The 25,891-nt window shown below is 42.3% G+C and overlaps 1 protein-coding gene across 1 annotated transcript in view; it reads right to left on the reverse strand.

Annotated features, from left to right (window-relative positions):
- Positions 1 to 25,891, reverse strand: part of RASA3 (RAS p21 protein activator 3) — a gene marked incomplete at its 5' end in the record, with an annotated part of 128,092 nt that overhangs the window by 64,625 nt on the left and 37,576 nt on the right. Inside the window, 2 exons of the mRNA XM_083610580.1 lie at positions 5,167 to 5,270; positions 15,016 to 15,133. Of these exons, the coding sequence (XP_083466706.1) occupies positions 5,167 to 5,270; positions 15,016 to 15,133 (222 nt within the window). The remainder of the gene's footprint in view (positions 1 to 5,166; positions 5,271 to 15,015; positions 15,134 to 25,891) is intronic.

The following is a 25,891-nucleotide window of genomic DNA, read 5'->3' on the forward strand; positions in this document are numbered from 1 at the left end:
GGGAAGGTAAACGGCGTTCCATGTGCTGCGCTGGCTCGCCAGATGCAGCTTGTCACGCTGGCCACATGACCCGGAAGTGTATGCGGACAGCGCTGGCTCCCGGCCTATAGAGTGAGATGAGCGCATAACCCTAGAGTCTGTCAAGACTGGCCCGTACGGGCAGGGGTACCTTTACCCTTACCTAAAGTTATGCATTCAGATATGCTGTACTTAAATTTCTTTTCCTTTATCACTCGCTTCCGTAAACGAATCTGCATTTTACTACGGTCCGGAAGGGAAATGGTAAAAGAAAAAATAGAAAATAGAACCAGCTTAGCATGATAAAAAAAAAACTTAACTACGGTATGTCTGAAGAATTCCATATATAAAACGAAAGCAGGCGCCTCCACAATTTTGAAAATTAATTAGTCCAGTTGAAGGTTCTGCCTCACTCAAGCTTAGGATTTTTCTTATGTGGAACCAAGGCATCTATAAACGCAGCAATGAGCTTTTCAGTTCCTATAGCTTTCCTACGAAAGCACAGGACCCAAGTCAACAGACAAATCTTATCAAGTGACAGGCCATGCTATCTATATTGGCAAGTACTGCATTCATGTGATAAGAAACCTGCCTGCAATAGCTGATCTGAGATAACCTTTTCACCATAAAACCAAGTGGAACGGATGTCACTTGAAAGAATATCCTTCTTTCTTCCTGACTTCTACTTTCCTTGGGTGTTCTTCTGTTTTGTTTTTAAATCACAGATTTCAGAGGGTCTTGAAACCAAAGATCGTGTTTAGACAGGTTTTTTTTTTAAATTTTTGCTGTGCCAGGTTCCCCCCCCCCCACACACTTTAGGTTTACATTTGTTTTTGCCAAAAAGAACATGGCTTTTTCTTTTTAGCAGATGGGGCAATGTTCTAACCAATCCAAGAGGTCCATATTAAAAAGGGTGGAGGGGAGACTGCATAATATAGTTATATGGCAGTGAAATTTTTATTATTATTATTATTATTATTATTATTATTATTATTATTATTATTATTTATATACCACCCTATACCTGGGGGTCTCAGGGCAGTTCACAGAATAAAATCAAGATATAAAACCACAAAATACATAATAAAAATAAAAGGAACAAGTCAATAGCTCCCCCCTCCAAAAAAAAAAACATTTTAAAAGGGCAAAGGATGTAAATCAGATCAACCAAAGGCCAGGTTAAAAAGGAAAGTTTTTCCCTGATGCATAAAAAAGGTGTATAATGAAGGCACCAGGCAAACCTCCCTGGGGAGAGCATTCCACAGACGGGGAGCCACTGCAGAGAAGGCCCCGTTCTCTTGAGGAGGAGGTACACAAAGGAGGACCTCAGAAGATGATCTCAGGGTCTGGGTAGGTTCATATGGAAAGAGGTGGTCCTTGAGGTATTGCAGCCCTGAGCCATTTAGGATGGTAGTTAGACATGTTGTTGTTTAGTCGTTTAGTCGTGTCCGACTCTTCGTGACCCCATGGACCAGAGCACGCCAGGCACTTCTGTCTTCCACTGCCTCCCGCAGTTTGGTCAGACTCATGTTTGTAGCTTCAAAGACACTATCCAACCATCTCGTCCTCTGTCGTCCCCTTCTCCTTGTGCCCTCCATCTTTCCCAACATCAGGGTCTTTTCCAGGGAGTCTTCTCTTCTCATGAGGTGGCCAAAGTATTGGAGTCTCAGCTTCACGATCTGTCCTTCCAGTGAGCACTCAGGGCTGATTTCCTTCAGAATGGATAGGTTTGATCTTCTTGCAGTCCATGGGACTCTCAAGAGTCTCCTCCAGCACCATAATTCAAAAGCATCAATTCTTCGACGATCAGCCTTCTTGATGGTCCAGCTCTCACTTCCATACATCACTACTGGGAAAACCATAGCTTTTACTATACGGACCTTTGTTGGCAAGGTGATGTCTCTACTTTTTAAGATGCTGTCTAGGTTGATCATTGCTTTCCTAGACATACCCAGTGATAATACCTTCAGAAACTGCATTTCTGCTAGGTATCTTTTTGGATGCACAAAGCTGTCAGGATTTCGTAGAATTTCACAAGGGAATCACATGGCTATTTTCTCATACATAGATCAGCCACTGCATCAGCTCCTTTGAGATGCTGATAGGACATAATGCGCTATCACAGAGTCTGACCTGCAAGTTACAGTGATTGGGCTCTAGGGTTGACCCAACCAAACCAGCCCGTGGATTTCCGACAATGCTGTCTTCCAGCACTTTAGAAGGCAGTTGCTACAAGCAGTATCCTGTTGAACCCAGGCTCTATCATAAGCCAGTCTAAAAGTTATGGTGAAGAGAAAAGTCTCAAGTTTGGACTTGGGGGATTCCAACATGAATAAAAGCTTTAAATTCTAATTTGGCTCTCTGCTTTGTAAATTAGGCCAGAAATAATTGCATATCTGTCACATGAAGGACACCCAGTATAAGGATTCCTTTATTCCTTCAGAGAAGTGCTAAACAATCAGATGATGTAGCATGTTTCCTGTTTTCAACTGAAGGTCACAGATGCCAAACTGTTTATTGAAGCCCTGCTGAGAATTTTGTTATTTGGCTAATCTCTAGGTTTGGCCTGAGGTTCTTCTGAAGACCCTTCCTGAAACATCTAAGTTTTATACTGATTTTCTCTTGAGCGGTTTGCCAGATTAATAAGGGGGCATTCAAAATACATTCACATGTAAAGTTCCCGATGCATAGGACTGATATAGATCTTTCTTTCTTTCTGTTCTAACACAATGGCCAAGTTCAGAAGTTCCAATCTTGACTTAACTCAAGATATGCACCAGTTTAATATGAAACAACATGAAGCCACACTGCCCCTCCATTCACATGAGCAGCGAACCAACTCAGGACACCAAAGTTAATCATACATCCCCATTACACATGAATGGGGAAACTATGGTTAATGGCTTCCAAACAAAGCCAGAATATGGAAGTCAACTTTAAACCACAGTTTCATACTCTGGGCTTGCTTGCAAGCCATTAACCATAGTTTTGCAGTTCAGATGTAATGGGCAGCTATGGTTAGCTATGGTTTCCTGGCTCATGGAAAGGAAGGAAGGAAACAGCTGAAGGTGCCTGAAGCTTGCATGTTATCTCTATTTATGAAACCCAAGATTTTGACTATCTGAACATAGGCTGAGAAAACACACACACATTTTATTTTGGGGAACAAGAGCAGTTTTTAATATTTAGAATTTAAACAGAAGTTTGGGATCGCAGAGTGCTTTTTCCAATTTATCACATTACAATTCTCATGGGAGCTGAGAGTCTGGAGAAGCCAGTCATCAGTGGCATCTTGTTAGCGAACATATGAAGCTCTATATTAGAATAAGACTATTGGTGGTTCTAGCTCATTACTATCCACTCTCTCCAGCATGGCGTTCCAAGACTCAGGCAGATGCCTGCCCTGTTCCAATACATAATACCTCAGATTCTGGGAAATGAATCTAGAATCTTCAGCATGCAAAGTATAACTCTGTCATAAGCTAAAATGATAATAATGTAATGTGTGCGATGGCTCTCCCATTCAAGTCTACTCTGAAAGTTGGCTATTGGTCATTAATGTCACAACATGACATAAACGGAGGGGAGGGAGCTGGAAGAGGTTCACACATTGTGATCACACATTGCAGATAACAAAGTGACTATCTATTAAGTCCCTGTGAACACTTTGATAGCCACATTTCAAACTATTTTCCTGAAATAATGAAGAAATAATAATGGCATTTCTCCAAGCAACAACACATTACACAATTTGATCGCTGTCAAAATGCTGGTGTGACTTCCTCAAGACAGAACCACCTCCTTAAGGAAGGCATCTGGAACTCCACATAACAAATACACAAATACACATTTGATGTTGTTCTATAAATCAACAGCCTTCATTGTCAGGAAAATGAAAGCATATTGACAAATAGCACCATCAATTCCGGGTCATCCATCGTTATCTGTTCGCCAACCAGCTTCTCAATTTTTGGATTTGTCACTTATGTTGATTAAGCACAGGAAATGTGATCAAGTTCTGTTTGGGGTTTCCATGTCTGACTTTGTATTCCTCAGTATGCAAACCACACCACAATAAAACTGGGTGGGGTGGCGTGGGGGTTGGCAAAGAGATCAGAGAGGAAACAGGCAGCTCAGCTGACAGTCAATGAAGCGACACTGAATATTTCACTGTTCTCAAATTGTCTTTTAATGTGTTGGGTTTCCCAATAAATACAAAACTTCCTTAGACGGTAAGGGCAGGTTTTGATTTTGATGGGAAAAGGAAGCCTTTGCAAAATTTCACACAACGGGAAACAATTTTTAAAGATGCCTCCTACTGAAAAATTGCCCTATATCTGACATTAGGAACTTATGGGCCCTTATAAACCAACTCATTATGCTTGGTCATGGCAATAATTTTAGACACGATGCATTTTTACCTCTTTCATCCTGTTCCAGAATACTGAATGCTGATTTCTCTTTCGTTTTATAGTTTATGTTGCAATACCTGCTGCCTTCCTCCCACCACGCCCTCTCCAATTTGGTATCTTACAGGCTCCTCAAGTGCCAAAGCAGAATGTTCACACACAACCACCCCCATGCATTGCTTTACTATGAAAACACACAATGATTACAGAGCTGGATTTATAGTTTATGTAAGCTGTAAGGAGAATCAAATATTTCAATTACCAATTCTGAAAGTTTATGCTTATGAAAACAAGAGTTTAAAATCAAAGCATCCATTCAGCAATAAGCAGGGCTGACTAATCCCTTTATCCTTCTTAACAGATAAATTTAAACCGTGCAGTTAATAGCATGTTCAAGTAAATTCTTTCATTTTTTTAAAAAAAATGTGTTTTAAAGTTGTTTTTACGTCACACCGAAATAAGAAAAAATCTTGAACACCCTGGTTTTGAATGCACTTTTCTTCTTCTTTACCTCTATTATATAGAATTTTCTTTAAACCCACACAAGGCTACTTAAAACTCGACCATAATTAACAGCATGCTGAAATATTCATTGTACCCCTAAAAAGAATTCACAATCCTAGTCATGTTCACTGCAACATGTAAGAAATGTCAGAATTCACAGAACTGCTCCTGCTGGGGAACAACTTGGAGGTTATAACTGAATTGAAAGTAACAAGGAAAAACCAACAACACATACCAATAATTGAATCCCTGCGGAAGACATCTCTATCAAAAATGTAAAATGACAGATGACGAAAACTTCGTGGAATTTCACAGTAGAAGTCTTCTCCATAAAAGGGACTGCAAAAAACAAAAGAAAAAAAATGAGAGTATTTAGAAACAGGAAATCAACAACGAAGTTCTGGTCTACGTAATGCAGTTGCCTGGTGATGATAAGCTACTCTTGCTGTACTCCCATTCCTCTCCCCGCCCCCAATACATTTATCCCACTTGCTTCCCTATAGGCCATCAATGCACAAAGACCCCGCCCAGATTACCTGTATGCACAGGTATGGTATTGAAACAGACATGCCTCTCTTCCCAACTACTTTGCATGTTTTAGCCAAGGGAGAGGGGGAAGCAGTATGCCCTGAATGCATTGCCTCCCACATCAGAAGCCAGCTGCATTTTCTCCATCATGCTTCGTCTTCCAAGTGAACCCAGCTGCCTTTCCATAGATGTTATGGAATACAGCATGCATGCAGTCTTATTCTTTTGCGCTACTGCAAAGGCTGAGATGCAATGCAAAGCGATTTGCACTACACAATATATTTTCATAATTAAAATATTACCTCAGGTATTTTTTTCCAATGAACAAAAACTGAAGACAAGAAAGAGGAATGCTTACACAACCAAAATTTGGCAACTGTGACATATCAGGCCATATCCAATGAGCCATATTCAACGTTCCAGTGGTGCAACAGACTTCCATGAGTGCAATGGGGCGTTTTGTTTTGTTTTGTTTTGTTTTGTTGGAGAAACTTTGGAAGCCCCACTGCTCCCAGGGAACCCTACTGGATGCGACCTGAAGTGATGCATCACCACATATTTTATAATGATGCACAAGTGCTACATAGACAGAAGACAGGGCACAATCAGTTAGGTTTAAGAATCAGATAGAATTCAGATAGAAATAAAACTCCATCTAGACAAGAAAAATGTTAAGAGGCTCAAATGGCTTTCCCCCCTTGAATTCTACTAACTGAGGGCAGGGCAGGGAGACGGAGACCCCCAACCCAGAGAGATTATTCAAAATTTTAATGTGAAATAATTGTGCAAAAGAAGACTACAAATAGCTACGCGCTATATGTTAGCAGCACATTGCTGCTAACATATTCCAACAATATGAGGCCCATCAATAAAACCAAATCATGAATCAGAAGCAGCTGTTGCGAGTCTGCAAATATGCATTTAAAGTAAACAAATTCTACTGAATAGGTTGTAAAAACTGGCCACATTTGGGCAACCCTCTATGTCGGGTTTAAAAGACTGAGAGAAGAACAAGCCATTCGGCCACTCACATGTCCTCTGTAGAAACTATGGCCAACAGCTTTGGAATAAATAAGGCTATAAAAAGCCATGGTTTCAAGTTGGCATAATATCGTGACTTGTTCTGAAACCATGAAACACAATTTTCTGGTTAAGAAGAAAGGGGAATTATAATAATTATTGGCTTGTTCTCTCCTGTCACGAGGAGAGGAGTTGCTGGCAGAGTAAAGAGGTGTGTGCCTTGAGTATTCACCAAAGATTGCCAAATGCACCTCTGCGGGAAGGGAATTCCACCATTGAGGGGCTACCACACAGAACGTCATCTTCCATGTCACATACATTCCAACTTCTAAGGGTGGCAGAACTAACCCCTCTGCTGATCTTACCACCCCAGTGATAAGAGATAGGGAAGAAGGTGGTCTCTCAGGTATTTGGGGCCTAAGTTGTCCTAAAATATAACCTAACAATCTATATACAACCTGAATATTATTTGTAAAGCATTGATAGCAGTCAATAAGTTGGAATCATGTTATTGCACACTGGAGTGGGGGGCGGGGCACAGCATATATATTTTTTCTTTCTGGCTTCCAGGTTGTTACAGATTTTACAATGATTATATTCACTTGTTTGAAAAGTTATGCAGCCGAACTTTAAAGAAACGATAACTAGCACTCATTGGGCACAAACTCACATTAACTTGTTTCTGGGAAAATCCCTAAAATTACTGGATGTTCAATGGAATTTAAAAGCGCCTAGCTTTCGCTGCATCATGCCCTTAATTTTAAGCAATATTAATGACCTATCAAAACGAGACCTAGTTTAACATTTTATTTGTTTGCACCTTGATAATTCAAATTCATCTTTATCAGGATGAATGCACATTTCTGGGACAGAATGTTAAATTTCAATTCACAATTTATTTATTCATCTATTCCCCAAGGGAAGGAAATGCACTAAAATGTGACATCTGCTTTGAAGACTGGATATAAGAATAAATGTCGGAATGTACGTTTGTGACATAAATGAAAATCAAACATCCACTTTATTTTCCATGTGTATATGGACAAGCAAATTAGCAGCAAGTGCAAGCCAGGAATTTCTGCAGGCTTATCTGCAAATCTGTCTTTAATTTGAAAGTTATTTCTCATCTTGATTGTGTCTGCTGCTCTTGTCAACAGCTGTCATTGCCATCATTCACAGAAACTGAAGGAGCTGTGGCTGGGAAAACAGTGAAAGGTTCTTTTCCCATTAAGTTTTTGTACACTTAAAAAAAAAATATATTGATGATCCAGCTTAATTGAAGTATTAGTCAGGTGCAATGATAGAAAACAATTAAATATGTGGGTGTAACAGTCTGCATTCCTCAACTGCAAACCTTGTCAGAGTTAATCTTCTAACACCAGAAATATAATGAAATTTAGCAATTACAGGTAAATCCCACAACTGACTTCTTGACGGAGTCTATGGAATTACTCTCAGTATTAAGTGGCTTCTTGCAGCGCCTTAACCAAAATGGTTTAAGGAACTTAAAACTTTAATAACGCTTAAAACATTTTGCATGACAAGCTCTCTCACAACATTCAGTCTCTCAGACGACAACCATTCACACCGTTTAGGAGTCAAAAAACATTGCATCTAATTCTCAGCTAGAGATTTAAAAAGCAGACTTGATGTTTATTGTGTTACTCGTGTTTGGGATGGAAATGAGGAAGAAAAAAATGTATATATATAGTGACTAATAATGGAGCATCCCAAATAGAATTGCTTACATGTGGATTTTAAATGTGCTTTAAAAAAAAAGTCATTAAAATGCCACAGAAAATATTACATCCTCTGACTGGTCAACAATGTTTAGAAATGCCTGATTCATTCTCTTGGAACAAATGAAAAGTACTTCCTAGCAACTGTGAGCTACATGCAAATATAAAGAAAATTAACAGGGCTGTGGAAAAGGTGCCTCCTGCAACTCAAAGTGTCTATGAGAAACTTCCATTCATACACTCATGACCTCAGTCCAACTCCTGCTAGCGACTAAGTGGCTTCAGTTAGGGGTGCTGATCTATGGTAGAAATTGAGAGATGTATTCTGCCAATTCAACAGGTCTCAAATAAGCTTCCTCATTGAAGTAGTAGCAGCAGCAGCAGCACCCCCCCACTCCGCAAAAAAAGTACTCTCCCAAATTCAGGAAGGGCCCTCTGAGGTAGCATTCTTAAAGAGAACAAGGGGCGGCCTCGGGAAGTCATTTTTGCCTTTTCACTCCATGGACAAGCAAAACAAGGCCACTGAAGCTGCTGTAATGTTGAATCCTAGGTTCCCCACAAAACTGTCAACAGTCAGGCTGCATCATTCTAAAGGGGGGGGGGCATACATGAATGAATAAAGAACATGAGTTTCACAAAAGATACGGCCAAAATTAGAGATGCATAAAGGTAAAGGGACCCCTGACCGTTAAGTCCAGTCGCGAACGACTCTGGGGTTGCGGCGCTCATCTCGCTTTATTGCCGAGAGAGCCGGCGTACAGCTTCCGGGTCATGTGGCCAGCATAACTAAGCCGCTTCTGGAGAAACCAGAGCAGCACAAAGAAACGCCGTTTACCTTCCCACCGGTGTGGTACCTATTTATCTACTTTGCACTTTGACGTGCTTTCGAACTGCTAGGTGGGCAGGAGCAGGGACCGAGCAATGGGAGCTCACCTTGTCGCGGGGATTTGAACCGCCGACCTTCTGATCGGCAAGCCCAAGCGGCTCAGTGGTTTAGACCACAGCACCACCCGTGTGACACTAGAGAAATATGGCATCCCCATATTTGGCTGAAAAATGATTTTAAAAATTGCAAATATTTTCCCCCCTAATCATGCTGAAGATCCTTTGGACAAGCAGGTCTTGGTGGGCAACGTTTCACCCCACACTTGGAACACTCTTTTTTAAAAAAAGAGCTGCACATTTATTTGCTCCCAAGTCTCAGACACTGAGAGAAATGCCAGTATCCATTATCGTAAGGTGCAAAAGGCAGCCAACCTAGCATAGCCTGGAGGGAGGGAGGACTGGCCTGGGCAGTCTTGGAGCAGAATGGAGTAAGCCAGCCTCCTCAAGGGGACTGGAATTGCCTCGATGCTGCTGGACATAATTCAAACGCCATTTACTTCTAATGCTCACTACAACCCATCAAAATATCAAAGGACATGGTAGAATCTTTGAAGCTTTTCTTCTTTACTGAAGCCGAAACCAATCCTATCAGTGGCCAAAAAGATCTGTTCAGAGAATAAAATCCTTTAAATAATAATCATAAAAAACCGCTCTTGAGTGAATTTACCTCTGGACTAGCTCCAGCAATGAACTCATGTCCTTCCCAGGAGAGCTTCATTATAAACGGGTTAACATTAATTTCTTGCGAGGAGGGAATTAATCTCTTAAAAGAAATTTAGATCAAATGTGAGTGTTTTGAATTTTGCAAAAATGAGGTATTCATTTGAATTTTATTAGCAGCGTTCAACAGTAATGCAAGAGATGAAACGCCATGGTGCACCTATAGCAGCAAAACCCGGAAGCCTCCGTCTGCCCCAGCTGCAACAAAACATGTCTCTCCCCTATCTACAGCCACGGCGGGTGCTGTAACTCTCCAACAGTTCAACTTTACCCCCAAAGGCACACTCTTCCATCGTCTCCCAAGACAGACGGATACTGACAACAATATAACTTGTAAATCCTAGTATTTTGAATATACTTTTGCTTTCAGTACTATTTCTTCCCTGCTCATCCAGCTACTTTTGAATTCTGGATCGCCTCAGCATTTCCCATTGCAGGATGAATGAATGAGAGAGAGAGAGAGAGAGAGAGAGAGAGAGAGAGAGAGAGAGAGAGAGAGTACATACACATACACGCACCCAGCCTTGGATAGCAGGACTGGAAAAATCTGAGGTGCTGAGGGGTTATAAAAAAGCAAGGCAGGATAACTAGAAATTTATGAACTACAAAGTGTCTTGTGGCATATTAAAACAGTAACAAATTTATTATGGCATAAGCTTTCATGGATTAGTTTAAGCATTTTCTCAGCTCTGAATAGTGATTGCTCCTAAATATTTGATAGTAGCTTCTGGGTATTTGAAATCTTTTCAGCCCTGTTGTGACACACTTTCATAAGCAGTTCACCCGTTGGGCATGATGGTCTGGTTCAGAGCCAAGTAGAACTACTAGACAAAGTGGGAGGCAGGAACCAAAGCTACAGCTTTTGCAAAAGCTTTCTCCAGTATTCTTCTTTTCGCCATAAGACGACTGACCAGCTACAACGTGAAAGAATACACACCTAGAGAATCAATTTCTGCAGATGAACTTCACAACATGTGGCAATGTTGATAATTCATATGGGCAAATGTATACAGTGGTACCTCGGGTTACAGATGCTTCAGGTTACAGACTCCACTAACCCAGAAATATTACCCCAGGTTAAGAACTTTGCTTCAGGATGAGAACAGAAATTGTGCAGCAGCGGCACGGCAGCAGTGGGAGGCCCCATTAGCTAAAGCGGTGCTTCAGGTTAAAAACAGTATCAGGTTAAGAACGGACCTCCAGAACAAATTAAGTTAACCCAAGGTACCACTGTATATGCTTATTCACAGGAGTTCAATATTTATGTATGATTCCACTTAACTTCCAGATCTGGTCCAAGCAGTTTATACAGCCAAAAAAAACCCCAGACTAACAATGAAGGAAAGTCTAATTTTATATTATATTATTTGCAACTGGCTTGGCTGAGCTATTAGTGATGCATTCATTTGTTAAACCCATTTTCTTGGTTAAATCCATCTAGGAGAAGGAAAACTCTTGATCCTTAACCTCCACTTCCTTGCAGGTTATCTTCAGGAGAAGAACAGGCTAAGGCAAGGGTTGGCAAAGTTTTTGTGGCTTGGGCTAGTTCACGGTCCCGCACACGCTGCGGTGAGCCGGAGTGTGTGTGTGTGCGTGCACGCATGCATGCATTCGCAAGCGCTATTTCTGGCACTCCTTCTGGCACGGAGGAGGCATGCACAGCTTCCCATTGGCTGTAGGAGCTTCCTGCAGCCAATGGGAAGCCAGCCAGCGCCCCCGGAAGGAGGTCCCCGCTCTGTTCTGCACTGGTTTAGCGCAGCACACAGGAGCCGACCGAGTGGGGGTCCCCGAGCGGACGGCGGGGGTCCATGGGCTGGTTAAATGACCCCCATGGGCCTTAAGTTGCTGACCCCTGAGCTAAGGAGTAAACCCTACACAAATCCAGAGTAGAGTCCCTAAGACAATTGGATGGCTTCTTGTGTGCCTCCTTCCAGCAACTCCTGCAGTCCAGCTAGTGCCAAATGTATTGCTTTCTTTTCCTTTGGAGCATATCAGCAAGGCTGAAAGGGAGCTCGTGTCATCTGGGCAGCCCAGGACCTCCATACACACTTTCCCAGGCTTGTGCCCCAGTGTGGTCACTTAGGTGCTTCTAATGCAGTGGTTTTACTTCACCCCCAGAGGCACACTCCACAGACTCTCTAGATGGACCGATGGCTCTCACTTCCAGCACCATGCAACATGGCTATCTGCCTACCTGCAAGTACTGAATAAGGATAACCTGATGCCACTATGTACCTTAGAATCCAGGAAGGAGCAATGCAGATGGATGTAGCATTTATCTCTCCCATCTCTATTTTTTAAGGGTCTTGGATGGGATTTAGGGTGGGAAAGGGCTGAAAAAAACGTGGAATCTTCCCAGGGAAAATGTCAAAAGTTTCCAGTCTGTACAACCCTACCCTTAATGACATTCGCAACAGAATGTGCACTCCTTAAAGCTTTGATTCCAATGGAGTGAAGACTGCCTAGATGTCTGCAATCTGCCCCAGTGAAGTGCGACATTAAGTAATTACCACTGGGTCAGTCACAGCCAAAGTTCCTAAAGGAACTAGAGAACAGATGCAATTTCTGCTATCTGTCCAGGGTAAAACATGTTCTGCTTGAAGGTACCATTCTGCACCACCTTTTGAAGTCAATAATTGGTTAAGAGGTATGGACCGGAACAGATACCTGTGCTCATCACTAACTTACATTGACAGCTACAGAGAGAGAGAGGAATGGATCATGTGCGATTGTCAGCCTGCTGCGGAAAATTACTCTGCAGTAGATAGTGGAAGGAAGCATGTATGTCCTCGAGCCACAAAAAGTTTTGCCTGCCTGTTAACTTGCTGTATAATTATTTACACACCAATAGCAACTTACAGGAAGCTTACAGCATTAAAAAAAAAAAGATAGAACATGCTCCTGCTTCATGGAGCTTAGCATCCAACATAAGAAGAAAACATAAGCATCCAACATAAGAAGAGAGAGAAGAGTGGCAAGGGATGTGAACAAATATTCACATTCTTTCATTGGGATGGAGATTCTATTCTTTGATTCCTTAAATATAATGTTGAGCATGATGATCCAAATGGTCTCACCGATGAGTAAACCTTTAACAAAATCTTTTGTTCCCTCTTACTGCACTTTGCAGAGACCTCTTAAACTCACTAAGGTTGTAATCCTGCGTGAGGTTAAATCAACAGGGCACAACTATGCTTAATTGCAGCCTAAATGCATTTCAGCAGTTTCTGCAAGTAGTGACAGACAACCTTAATCATCCTTTCCTTTCTGATTCCTCCACTCCACCCTTGCTTGAAAAGGAAAGGATGTTCATTCTCAGAAAGTGGGTCAAGTCAGCACTGCATTCACCTGCTCTTGAGTGGTTCAAATTCTGTTGTGAGTGTCAGGTGTGGCCATCAAAAAAACTGAAGGGCAGACCCACTTCCTTGTGCCCCACCTCTGCCTAATTCCGTTTTGTCAGTGTCTTTCGCCACTCCCATTTCTCAGCTCACAAGAAGCTCAGGAGGACAGAATGCATGTGAGAACTCAATCTGGGGGTTGTATTTTGGGCTGGGAAGTTAAAGGAAAGTGGTGGGTCAGGCACAGGTGTAGGTGGGAGACAGAAAAAAATAAGCATCGTGGACAAGTCATTAAAGGTAAAGTTAAAGGGACCCCTGACCATTAGGTCCAGTCGTGACTGACTCTGGGGTTGCGGCGCTCATCTCGCTTTATTGGCCGAGGGAGCTGGCGTACAGCTTCCGGGTCATGTGGCCAGCATGACTAAGCCGCTTCTGGCGAACCAGAGCAGCGCGCGGAAATGCCGTTTACCTTCCCACCTATTTATCTACTTGCACTTTGATGTGCTTTCGAACTGCTAGGTTGGCAGGAGCAGGGACCAAGCAACGGGAGCTCACCCTGTCGCGGGGATTTGAACCGCCGACCTTCGGATCATTAAGCCCTAGGTTCAGTGGTTTAACCCACAGCGCCACCCGTGTCCCTTGGACAAGTCATTAGCAGTTGAGAAAGTTATCGCATTCATCATACTAAAGCAAAGTTAGATGAAACCTGGGGGAAATTGCTTCAATAAGGGGCAGAGGAGACATGTTGGCGAAAACTGCTGCCTCTGCTGTACACAGATTTCTGCAAAGGCTCTTACAGTATAATCCAGCACATGTCTATACGAAATAATGCTTTGCTCTGTTCAGTGGGCTTACTCCCAGATAAGTGTGCACAGGATTGCCACCTTGAGCTTTGCAAATTTGGTCATCCCTGCCCTCGCTAAGTTATTAGGAAAGGGTATGCTAGAGAGAAAGACATGATGCTTTGGGGGGGGGCAGGGGGAGAGGAAACATTCCCTGGTGGCATCTTGAGAGCTAAACAGGCTTTTGCTAGAAATAAGCACATCATGATTGCAGAGAAGCTACAACGCACCAGTTTAATGTTATAGGAATGTCTAAAAATAACATTTCCCCCCCTCTTCCATCCACCCTCAAAGGACTTATTTTCTCAATAGGAAAGGGTTATTGGATTAGTCCAGCAAAGTGATGTCAATGAAGACAATAAACCCTCCTGTGGGCCATTTTAATGATCTTTGAAATGTAAAAATACGTGGAGCTTCATCCTCTGAGAAAGAGAGAAGGATTCAATTGACAAGAGAGTTAAGGATTCACTCCTACACCCATGTACATGGGAATAAGATTCACTGAACTCAGTCGGACTTACCTCTGAGTAGACAACTATAGGAGTGCTCTGAAAAAACCTGAAGCATTTACTTGAAAGTTCCATGGATTTTCAACAGATAAAGTGAAACCGTAACCACTCGACTACACTTCCCTTTGTCACGTCTCTGGCAGCCCCGCTCCCAATACCCACAATCCACACTTTGGGTGGGGGGACACATTTGTAAAGGGGAACATGCGACACACAAACAAGCTCCCCCCCCCATGATGCAAAATTCTGTATAACCGGGTTCTATACATCTAGTTCAGCCCTACCAAATGGGTTTTCTCAAGAAAATAACATTTTGTGTGTGTTTTTTTACAAGGAAAAATACAAGATGCCAGGATTCTGAGATACTACTGGGCAATTTATACAAGCGACAGACGCTTGATGCAGCTCTTCTCCAGAAAGCAAAATAAAGTATCTTGAACTCCAAATAAATGTACAGTAGAAAACTGCTAGGATACTTTTTAATTCAAAATAAATGTTGTTACCATAGTGATTTCTCCACTATTTTGGTCCTGAAAACCTCTTCCTGGTCCAGGTTTACAGTACAGTAGCAATCCCTCATCTTGTTTGGCCCTGGATACGTAGGAAGATTTTTAGCTTCTCCTAAAAAGAAGAGGAGGAAAAGAATTAGGGAAACGTATTTGGAGAAACAATGCATGGTTAAATTTTGGAATTCTTAAAATGTTGTCCCACTTGCGGAAGCTGGGAGGCAATCATCACCTAAAGGAGATGTTTCTATTGAATATACCCGAGAACTTTTCAGGCTTTTACTCCTATTGAATATACTTTTAAAATACCTAGTATTGTGGTTCAGCTATGGGATTACAATGGGGACTTGGGATTGGCCTCTTGTCTAAAACCCCTGAAGAGGTAACAACATTGATAGGACTGGAGTACAGTAAACCCACAAGTTACACACTTTTACCTTCCATACATTCAGCTTTACATGCTTGGCAATTAAAAAAATAAAATAAAATTTAAAGGAAGTGGGCATCGAGGGAAGACTTTAGCAACTCTACCCGCTATTGAACCCAATGGACTTTGACTACAGTGGTACCTCGGGTTAAGTACTTAATTCGTTCTGGAGGTCTGTTCTTAACCTGAAACTGTTCTTAACCTGAAGCACCACTTTAGCTAATGGGGCCTCCTGCTGCCACCGGAGCACGATTTCTGTTCTTATCCTGAAGCAAAGTTCTTAACCTGAAGCACTATTTCTGGGTTAGCAGAGTGTGTAACCTGAAGCGTATGTAACCTGAAGCATATGTAACCCGAGGTACCACTGTATATGCGAATTTGGAGCAATCCCCAGAACATAACCCCTGTGTAAGTACTTAATGTACTCACTTCACACACACACACACAATCTCTGACCAGTTCAAACATTATCTAAGGCTCTATTGTGTCCCCTCCCCTTCACAGATGACAAAGCATACAAAGGTGGGAAGAAGTGAGCTTCTTTTTTTAACAAGTATCCATGTGAAGATATGCACTGTATTAGGTGCATAGTGAGACAGAGAAGGTACACACACACACACACACACACACACACGGTAAAATCACATTTGACTGGGAACATAGAATACTGAGCATGTAATTTTAAAATGCCATCTCATTCTTAAAACTGCACCAGCTGAAAAAGCTGAAAAGCATCTTCATGTATGCGACAACGGCCACGAGAGTTCTAATAGCACAAGGATGGAAGACTGAAGAAACCCCAACTAAAGAATCATGGCAGCAAAAATTTATGGACTATGCAGAACTGGCAAAACTGACATATAAGCTATGAGACAAGGATAACTGTGACTTTAAAGATGAATGGGAACCCTTTACAAAGTATTTGAAGACGCAACAAAGCAAACTGGACTCCTTGGCTGGCTTTGAATAAACATTCACAAACTTTTTATTGATAATAATCAGCTAAATAGTTTGAGGATCTATACAACTGTGTAACATGCAGAAAACAACATTCTTAGAGAAATCAAAGGCTGGAACTGAGGGAAGTTGGGGGTGGGGGTGGGGGGAGGGAAGGAAAACGGGGGGGCGGGGAATAAGGATGATACGTTTCTGGATAATGTTTTGTTTTAATTTTGAATAAAAAAAGTTTTAAAAAACAACAACTGTACCAGCTACCGCCCTAAACCGTTACTTTTGACAACTGCCAACAGTAAGCTATCTGAACTGACAAAACCACACTCCTTTGCAAGTCTCAACGCCCACCATCTAGGAGAGGTCCACAGTGCAGCAGCTTCTCAAAGCGGCATCAACCACTCCTGCCACAGGAAAAAGTGTAAAAACGTGGATTTGTCCCACGTTTCATAGGGCTGGTGCCATTTTGCCTCCACAAGAACAAGGAGTCATAGCACAGCAGCTTCCATGTCAGAAAGGGTCCACTAATCAGTTTGGTGCAGTAGAAGTCAGAAGCCCGTTAGAAAACGAATTTAACTTTCCCTTTCACTCCTTAAAACTTGCAAATGGTTTTTTTCCAAGCCTTTTCTGCTCCCTTGAGGATTTCCAGAAGCAAGCGCTCTATGTTTTATTGTGTTTCTGCAGTAGAGAGAGAGATTATCATCAGGTGATACACAAAACCCAGAACACTCTCTCCTGATAAGATACCAAGGGGTAGCAGTTTGTGAACGGATGGGTGAATCTTATTTGCAACCACGTCTGAATGTGTTAAGATTCAGGTCTCCAGTTGGAACCGTTGAGATGGCAGGCATGGATCCACTCATTACCACCCAGTTTCAACGGAACTGGAGGAAGGAACTGAAGAGAGACTAGCAACAGCAGCCGATAACTACGACAATAGGCCCAAATGAGTCAAGCGATACTACCTAACTATGCACAATACCTGCTGTAGGCAAGGTGGGGAAAATGTATCTGGCTTGAATTTTAATGAGAAACTATCTATCTTGCAATTCTTGAGCTAATACCTCCTAATACCATTCCTTTTAGGTTCTACCCAAGACTGTAAGTCCTATTTGAATGTTCTTTTTACTCACATGTAAGTAAACATAGGGACGCGGGTGGCGCTCTGGGTTAAACCACAGAGCCTAGGGCTTGCCGATCAGAAGGTCGGCGGTTCGAATCCCCGCGACGGGGTGAGCTCCCGTTCCTTGGTCCCTGCTCCTGCCAACCTAGCAGTTCGAAAGCACGTCAAAGTGCAAGTAGATAAATAGGTACCACTCCAGCGGGAACGTAAACGGCGTTTCCGTGCGCTGCTCTGGTTTGCCAGAAGCGGCTTAGTCATGCTGGCCACATGACCCGGAAGCTGTACGCCGGCTCCCTTGGCCAATAAAGCGAGATGAGCGCCGCAACCCCAGAGTCGGCCACAACTGGACCTAATGATCAGGGGTCCCTTTACCTTTATGGGCATGCTGCCAAGCCCCGCCTCCTCCAGCACATCTCTTTTCCCCAGTCAGGGTTTTGGATTGCATGGGGAATTGCCACAAGTAGAGGAGATTCCCTGCTTCAATGTTTACCCTCAAATTCCAGGAGAGTTGTAACATGGGATGAGGGCGACACACTAGAGCTTGCTCCCCTCTTGCACTGATGTTTACATGCAAGTAACCCGAATGCCCACATAGGGCTTGCATTTGCTTAACTGTTTTGAGAATACGTTTCCATCCTATTCCCCAAAACATTTGAATGAGTCAATTCAAAAGGCCTATGTCAGGTGAATGCTTTCACGCTTTTCATCGCAAGCCTGAAACCAGAACATTAGTAAAAGAAAGAGATTAACTTTCTAACAAATGAGTGCATAAAAAAGGAAGTACCACGTCATCTTGAAAAACGAGACAGTCTTTTCAGTAATGTGTGGGAATTTGTCAGTTCTTCAGTGAGATATTCTTGAACGCTGAAACCATTTCCAGTTTCCATGGATTATTTTAGTGATGCTCTGAAATCCTGGAGACCGCCGCCATTAATAAGACCATCTTGCCATGCAGCGTGAACTGCATAGATGTTGCCTCAGGCGCTCTAGAAAATTTGAAACCAGTGCCCTAGTGTTGGTGAATGCTTTTCACATCGACTTCTCTGCCACAGAACCTGTGTGCACTTCTAAAAAACAAAAAACCTGTGACAGAGCGGCCCAACTTTTCATACCAAGTGGGGCCACAAGAGTACTTTGACATGGAACCCACAGGTCGCACATGGCCTTGTTGCATGCTCAGGGGGCAAGGCAAAGATCTGACCCCACCTCTCTGCCCAAACCCACCTTCCCAAAGCCAGCTGAGGCACCAGTCTTTGGGAAGGAGAAGCAATGCTCTGGCTGGACCCTAGAGCCTTCCAACCCCTTTCCCAAACTTGGGAAAGCACTGACTAGGTTTCGGGAAAGAGGAAGGAGGACTTTAGGACCCTGTCAGAGACCTCACAATGGAAGAATGGTGTGATATAAAAGCACAATCAATCAATCAATCAATCAATCGATTGACTAAACCCCTGTGACACAACTGCAACACACAAGCAAGTTCCTTACAAGCGAGGGAAAGGCATGTGCTTAAATGTTCTTAAAAGGTAAAGGGACCCCTAACAGTTATGTCCAGTCACAGATGACTCTGGGGTTGAGGTGCTCATCTCGCTTTACAGGCCGAGGGAGCTGATGCTTGTCCGCAGACAGTTTTTTCCGGGTCATGTGGCCAGCATGACTAACCCCCTTCTGGCGCAATGGAACACCAAAACCAAAACATTGAACAGAAATGCTGTTTACCTTCCCGCTGGAGCGGTACCTATTCATCTACTTGCACTTTTTGGGGGTGTTTTCGAACTGCTGGGTTGGCAGGAGCAGGGACCGAGCAACAGGAGCTCACCCCATCGCAGGGATTCGAACTGCCTACCTTCTGATCGGCAAGCCCAAGGCTCAGTGGTTTAGACTACACCGCCACCCGCGTCCCACTGAAATGTTCTTATTAAGTCCCAAAATTGGGTGCTGGTAACTTCCGGCTCCACTTAAAAGCCTGGATTCATATCCTATCCCGGGATGGAGTGTAATTCGGGAAAGGGGGAGGGAGGAAGAGAATCATAGAATAGATATCCAAGAAGTGAATTCTCCTTATAAATCATTTTCTTATGAATAGCAGGCGAGGAGTTGGATTTTTATGTGTGTCATAGGAAGGCATGAAAGACAAACCCCTGTGTGGCGGAAGCCACACACTAAACCTCATAATTTAATCTGCTTCACTACATAACAAGGTGCTGGCAGGCAATGCTCACATTAGGAACAGGTCAGTTGAAAATCTAGGGTTCTGGCTGCTAAATCAGTATGCAGATGGCTATGTGCATGACCTGATTTAGAAACCTAATACTGCCTGCCTTTCAACAGTTAGAGGCTGTGTGTGTGTGCGCGCGCGCATGCATCCATTCACACACATTAAGGATTTTTGCTCTATTTAATATCCAGAAATAAACCACCAGAGATAATCCCAGTTAAGGAAATGCACTAATTTTAATCACAACTCTTATTAAAATGAACCACCATTTTAATATGACAGCCATGGGCAGCCGGGGGAAGGACAGGGAGGGGCAGCTGCCCCCCCAATCAACAAAAATAAATAAAAATACATAGGTAACTGAGGTTCTGCTCCCCTCCAACAAAAGGCCAGCACCCCCAGCAAAAATCCTGGCTACGCCCATGATCACAGAGGATTGCATTTTGCTTGCAAAGATACACCTCCTGGAATGAAACAAAAAAGAACTGGGACCGGACAGCATTACATAGGATGTGAACCAAAGCAACATTAAAGCCAACATGCATAGATTTATTTTAAAATGAAGCACATGTGCATTATCTCTTCGTTTTGTTTTCTGTGGCAAGCCGCAGTGGCTTTTCCTTTCAATTCTGACTTAATATTTCCTGCATGTGCAGTTGGGAATTGGCCCAAAGGAAGCAAAGGCGGGTATGGGGGTGGGAGGTGAACTCTGGGCTGCTCAAGAAGTACAATCGCCTAATGTAACAGCATTGTATTCCTAGTAAATGCAATGAAATATTGCTTCTCGTGGTCTCCTCTAATGGAGCTCCTTTGCTATCCAAGTTCAGACATACGTGAACCAGTTAAACAACTTGGCTCCCCAGCCCCCTATTTTTAACTTGTCATCAGCATTGCCCAAAAAACTGCATGGGGCTTAAAAGCCTCCGCTGTTCTTTCATTTCCACCACCAAGCCAGACCAATAAATATCATTCCAAACTACTCTTTCACAGCTTGTATGCCATTTTAGCATTTCCACTGTTCTTGATATCGACATCTAACAGCATGGAACTGTGATCTCATTTTCTATTTCGGTCAGATGTTCTTGTTAGAAGTTTCACAGCAGTGCTTGGCAGCAGTTATTTAAAAAGTGGAGCGTGTTAATTACACGCATAGCATTAAAGCTTGTGAAAATCTTCTCAGTTCATTTTCATGCGAACAGATAGATACACATATATTAAGCTTTCCTAATCATGCATTATCGTGGTCTCAGCTTGAAGGCTTTTTTACAGATGCTAATTTCAGTACTTTAAAGCTCTGGGCTGAGTGAGGAAAATACATTTTCCCTCTTGTATTATCTGATTGCCTAGACTAAGATGAGATGGGCATCTCTCACATTTTGCACTACTTTAAGATTAGCTGTTATGGATGCTAAAAGATAAGGAGTGCACTTTTATCTGGGAATAAGCCCCACTGGACACAAGAGACTTGGTCTAGTTTACTTTGTTTGACATCTATACCCTATTTTCTTCTATTTAAAAGGGTTGGAGTGGTTTACAACAAAAATACAACAAAAGCAAAACAATTAAAGTCACATAATTGGTTAAAAACAAAAAGCAGAGTATGCTTTAACTAGGTCTCCACAAGAGAGCATTTAGAGTTCTGTAAAAAAGCAATCCTGGTGCCACAACCAAAACAGCCAGGGGAAGAGAGAAACTTGTGTTTGTGGGTATTCACAAGAAAACTGATTTCACTCTGACATTCTTTAGACCAAGCTTATGAATCCAGCAATAGCATGATTGGTGCCCAATGGTCCAGAGGATCAGAAGCAGCTTTTGGGTACCAGGCAGCAGATATCCTTAAGCAAGGATACGGATGATGATGATGATGATGATGATGATGATGATGATGATGGAAAGCTTAAGGCTGCAATTGTATACACCAGGTGCAAGTGAATCACAACTTGGATCATCCCCAGCAAGCCAATATTAGAGATTATGGAAGTTGTAGTTCAGCCACATCTCGGAGGGACGAAGGGTCTCCACATCTGATATACACTCCTATCTGGAGTAAGTACCAGTTAATTCAATGGCAATTACTTTTCAGTAGACATGCATAGGATTGCGCTGCTAATGACTTATTTGAGCCCACAATAAATGTCATACGCTGTCTTGCCATTTTATGGTTTCTCTGACTTAGCATAATAACCACGCTGGCGCCCTCTTGAAGTTGGCTGCGCATTTCCTAATCTGTGGTGTGCATTCCAGCTAAGCTTTTATTATAGTGGTTTTAAATGATCTTCAAGATCCAGAAGAGATTGGATCCTCCCTTCCAACTTCCTTTTAACTAACCTGCTTCTTCCCCCTAGAGGTTTCCTCTTTTGGAATTAAATGTGACCACGTTAAAGTTATTTTTAGATGAACGGTTTGAGACAGGAAACTTAAGCATCTACTAATGCATGCCTAAATTTGACATAGATCCAAACTGCAGGCATTCAAGAATTTCTGACTACAGTCCTAGATCCCCAAACTGACATTTATAAGAGGATGGTGATCAGAAATACAGCATAGCTGCATGAGAACAAGAATCCCATCTAGTCCAGTATTCTCCTTCTGAGGCATAAAGGTAAAGGTAAAGGGACCCCTGACCATTAGGTCCAGTCGTGACCGACTCTGGAGTTGCAGCGCTCATCTTGCTTTATTGGCCAAGGGAGCTGCCGTACAGCTTCCGGGTCATGTGGCCAGCATGACTAAGCCGCTTCTGGCAAACCAGAGCAGCGCACGGAAACGCTGTTTACCTTCCCACCGGAGTGGTACCTATTTATCTACTTGCTCTTTGACGTCCTTTCGAACCACTAGTTTGGCAGGAGCAGGGACCAAGCAACAGAAGCTCACCTCTTGCCGGGATTCGAACCTCCAACCTTCTGATCGGCAAGCCCTAGGCTCTGTGGTTTAACCCACAGTGCCACCCGTGTCCCTTCTGAGGTATAGGAAAGATAAAGAACTCAAAATCATGTGATTGCCTTCCTATAACTCTCAGAGGAGATCTGCCCCTGACATGCCAAGCTCCTATCCACAACTTCATGAAGCTATAAATTTCAGCACATTGCTTTGAACACAATGACTTCTTTTTGGCGTCCAGTGGAGGTTCCCCATGTACAGGAATGGCAACTGCATATGCGCTGGGCTCTGGGACCTGTGTAAGTAAAGCTGCCCATTTTAGAACACGCACAGCAGAGGTGTGTGTGTGTGGGAAATCATTTCCTTAATGGGATTCTGAGCAGAGCAGCAACCTCCACATTCCTGAGTTCACATCAAATTTAGCAAAACCTGCTCTAAGACAGTAGCTACAAAATCACCAAGTTTAGATCAAAGGGTGTAAGAGTAAGAATGTGAACTTATGAAACCATACACTGACAGGAAACTACAAGTCAAGAATCAGGAAGACTTCCTAGACATGATAAAAGCTGTAAAATGTGGCCCCTGCCAGCAATTCTTCTCTTGCTAATTACGCATCCCACCTGGTAAAAGTTTTAGCGGTGGCTGTAATTTCCAAATCTTCTCAGAGATGTTTGCATTGAACACTTCATGCTCTCAGAGAAAGAGCCTTTTCTCTAACAGAAAATGCCACAAAAGTGAAAAGCAAGTGAACACCAGGCGTTATTATGTTACTAATTGTTAAATTGCTTTTGTTTAAAAATAAAATAAAATCCCGCAGTTTAGTTAGCTAGGGTTGCCTTACGTCAGGAATTTCTCAGACATACCCGGAATACTGCAGTCCAAAGCAGTGTCTGGGTGGAAATCAGCAAAATGTCCGGGAAAATCCGTACATACTGGCAGCGTCCCTTTTGCCAATTTCCCTTAAAAATAGCAGGCCTAAGTTAGCAAACCCTGCTAAAAGGAAGTACTCATATATGTGTATGGCAAAAGCTAGACGTTAAGAGAGCCATACAAATACTTTGCTTACTTCTTCTCAATTATCTGCTAAAGCATCAGCTTTGAGCTTCTTCTCTTTATGAAGAGAAGGCAAGTGGTATAAACAAACACATCTGTACCACAGTGAGGGAAGTCATTCGGTGGTGGTAGGAACTACTGCTATAGCTAATGCTACACTGGGCAAACAGTCTAGCTCATCGCTGATCACATCATTTAATGTGGATAGAGTTTTGTAAAGACTGTGTGGGCCAGAGATGCATCATTTCATAGTGCCAACTGCACAAAACTCATAGCACCCATGTGGGTGGGACTCCATTGCTTAGTGAAACTTTGAACATACCATATTTTTTGCTCTATAAGACTCACTTTTTCCCTCCTAAAAAGTAAGGGGAAATGTGTGTGCATCTTATGGAGCGAATGCAGGCTGCGCAGCTATCCCAGAAGCCAGAACAGCAAGAGGGATTGCTGCTTTCACTGTGCAGCGATCTCTCTTGCTGTTCTGGCTTCTGAGATTCAGAATATTTTTTTTCTTGTTTTCCTCCTCCAAAAACTAGGTGCGTCTTGTGGTCTGGTGCGTCTTATAGAGCGAAAAATACGGTAGTTCTTACCTGATAACTGACTCCCAGACTAGATGTATGGGGCGGGGGGATGTCCATACAGTGGTACCTCGGGTTAAGTACTTAATTCGTTCTGGAGGTCTGTTCTTAACATGAAACTGTTCTTAACCTGAAGCACCACTTCAGCTAATGGGGCCTCCCGCTGCCGCCACGCCACCGGAACACAATTTCTGTTCTTACCCTGAAGCAAAGTTCTTAACCCGAGGTACTATTTCTGGGTTAGCAGCGTATGTAACCTGAAGCGTATGTAACCTGAGGTACCACTGTACACATGTAACAATTTACGATCTCTCCTCTCCAGTGGCTGCTTTCATCGTATGAAAAGAACATAATAAGTGAAAAGCTTATAAGACATAACAGGAAGCCAATATATGACTAGTCTTGTAAGATATCAATAAATTACTTCAGGCAACTTGGCCCTCCTGGGGAAAAAAAGCATGTAATCTTGCATATAAAGACCTATATACTGTAAGATTAACAATGCAATCACATGCATGCCTATTCAGAAATAAATGCTATTGAACTGAACAGGACCAACTCCAGGAATTCATAGTTCCCTGACTATGGAATAAGTGTCCATTGCTATTCTCCATTGTTCCATATACCAACCAAATACATCTCCTTTGTGGAGTATTTTTTTTTAAATAAAGTATCTTTTGCCCCACCCACTCTTCAAGAAACGCAATGTCAATTTTATTTTTGTAACAGCTGATAAAGTTGAACGTTGACTTGCCCAGATCCACTTATGAGTTTCTCACATCCAAACCCAACAATATACTTACTTTCCTCATTATTATAGCAGCTTTCTAGATGCAACAGGAAAATTCATTCTGAATGTTAATGACATTCATAATGTTGATGTTTTTTCTTTTCTTCTGCTATTCACATCATTTAAACTCTTATTAAAGTACTGCAACAATGTGTAAACATCTTCATAGCAGTAAACTGCTTTAGTGGATACCATTATTTTTTCCTAGAAGACACTTATATGCATCCAACTAACATTTCAGCTTTTGTTATATTTACAATAAAAGTGTGCATGAATTTTACAGAACCTAAATTATAAACAAACATCTGAATATCAAATTTGTTGTAAATTATGAAATGCAACATGATAAAATCTCACTTTAGCAAAAAACCGAATTGCACCATAAAATACTATATGATACAAATGCTGTTGGAAGGCAGAATAGAATTAATCTGGGTATTCAGCAGTTCTGGCTAATTTTTCATTTAGTACTCTAATAATTTCAACCACTTAAGCTGTCCTGCATTCAATGGCCCACTTTCAGAGGAGATAACTGCTTCTCTGCCAATGAACTGCTTTGTCATGGATAAATGAACTACATAATCAGGACAGGCAAAAATCAGACTGTATTGACCCAAATAAGATATATTTTCTCATAAGTATAGGGCGCTGCCAAAATGCTAAGAGACATCACTCCTTTCATTCAAAAGCTAGCAGGCAAGTTCAAAGCCATTCAGAACAAAAGAGAACAACAGAAGGACTGAGGTGTTTTGGTTTTAAAACAGAATAAAGCAAATTCTTATTTTTGTGGCTTTGAAATGTACACAAACTTCACAGTGTTTCCCATGGGATAGGTTTATCACAGACAGTCAAACCTCGG

The sequence above is a fragment of the Podarcis filfolensis genome (assembly GCF_964270895.1).
Source record: "Podarcis filfolensis genome assembly, chromosome: 4".
NCBI lineage: Eukaryota > Metazoa > Chordata > Lepidosauria > Squamata > Lacertidae > Podarcis > Podarcis filfolensis.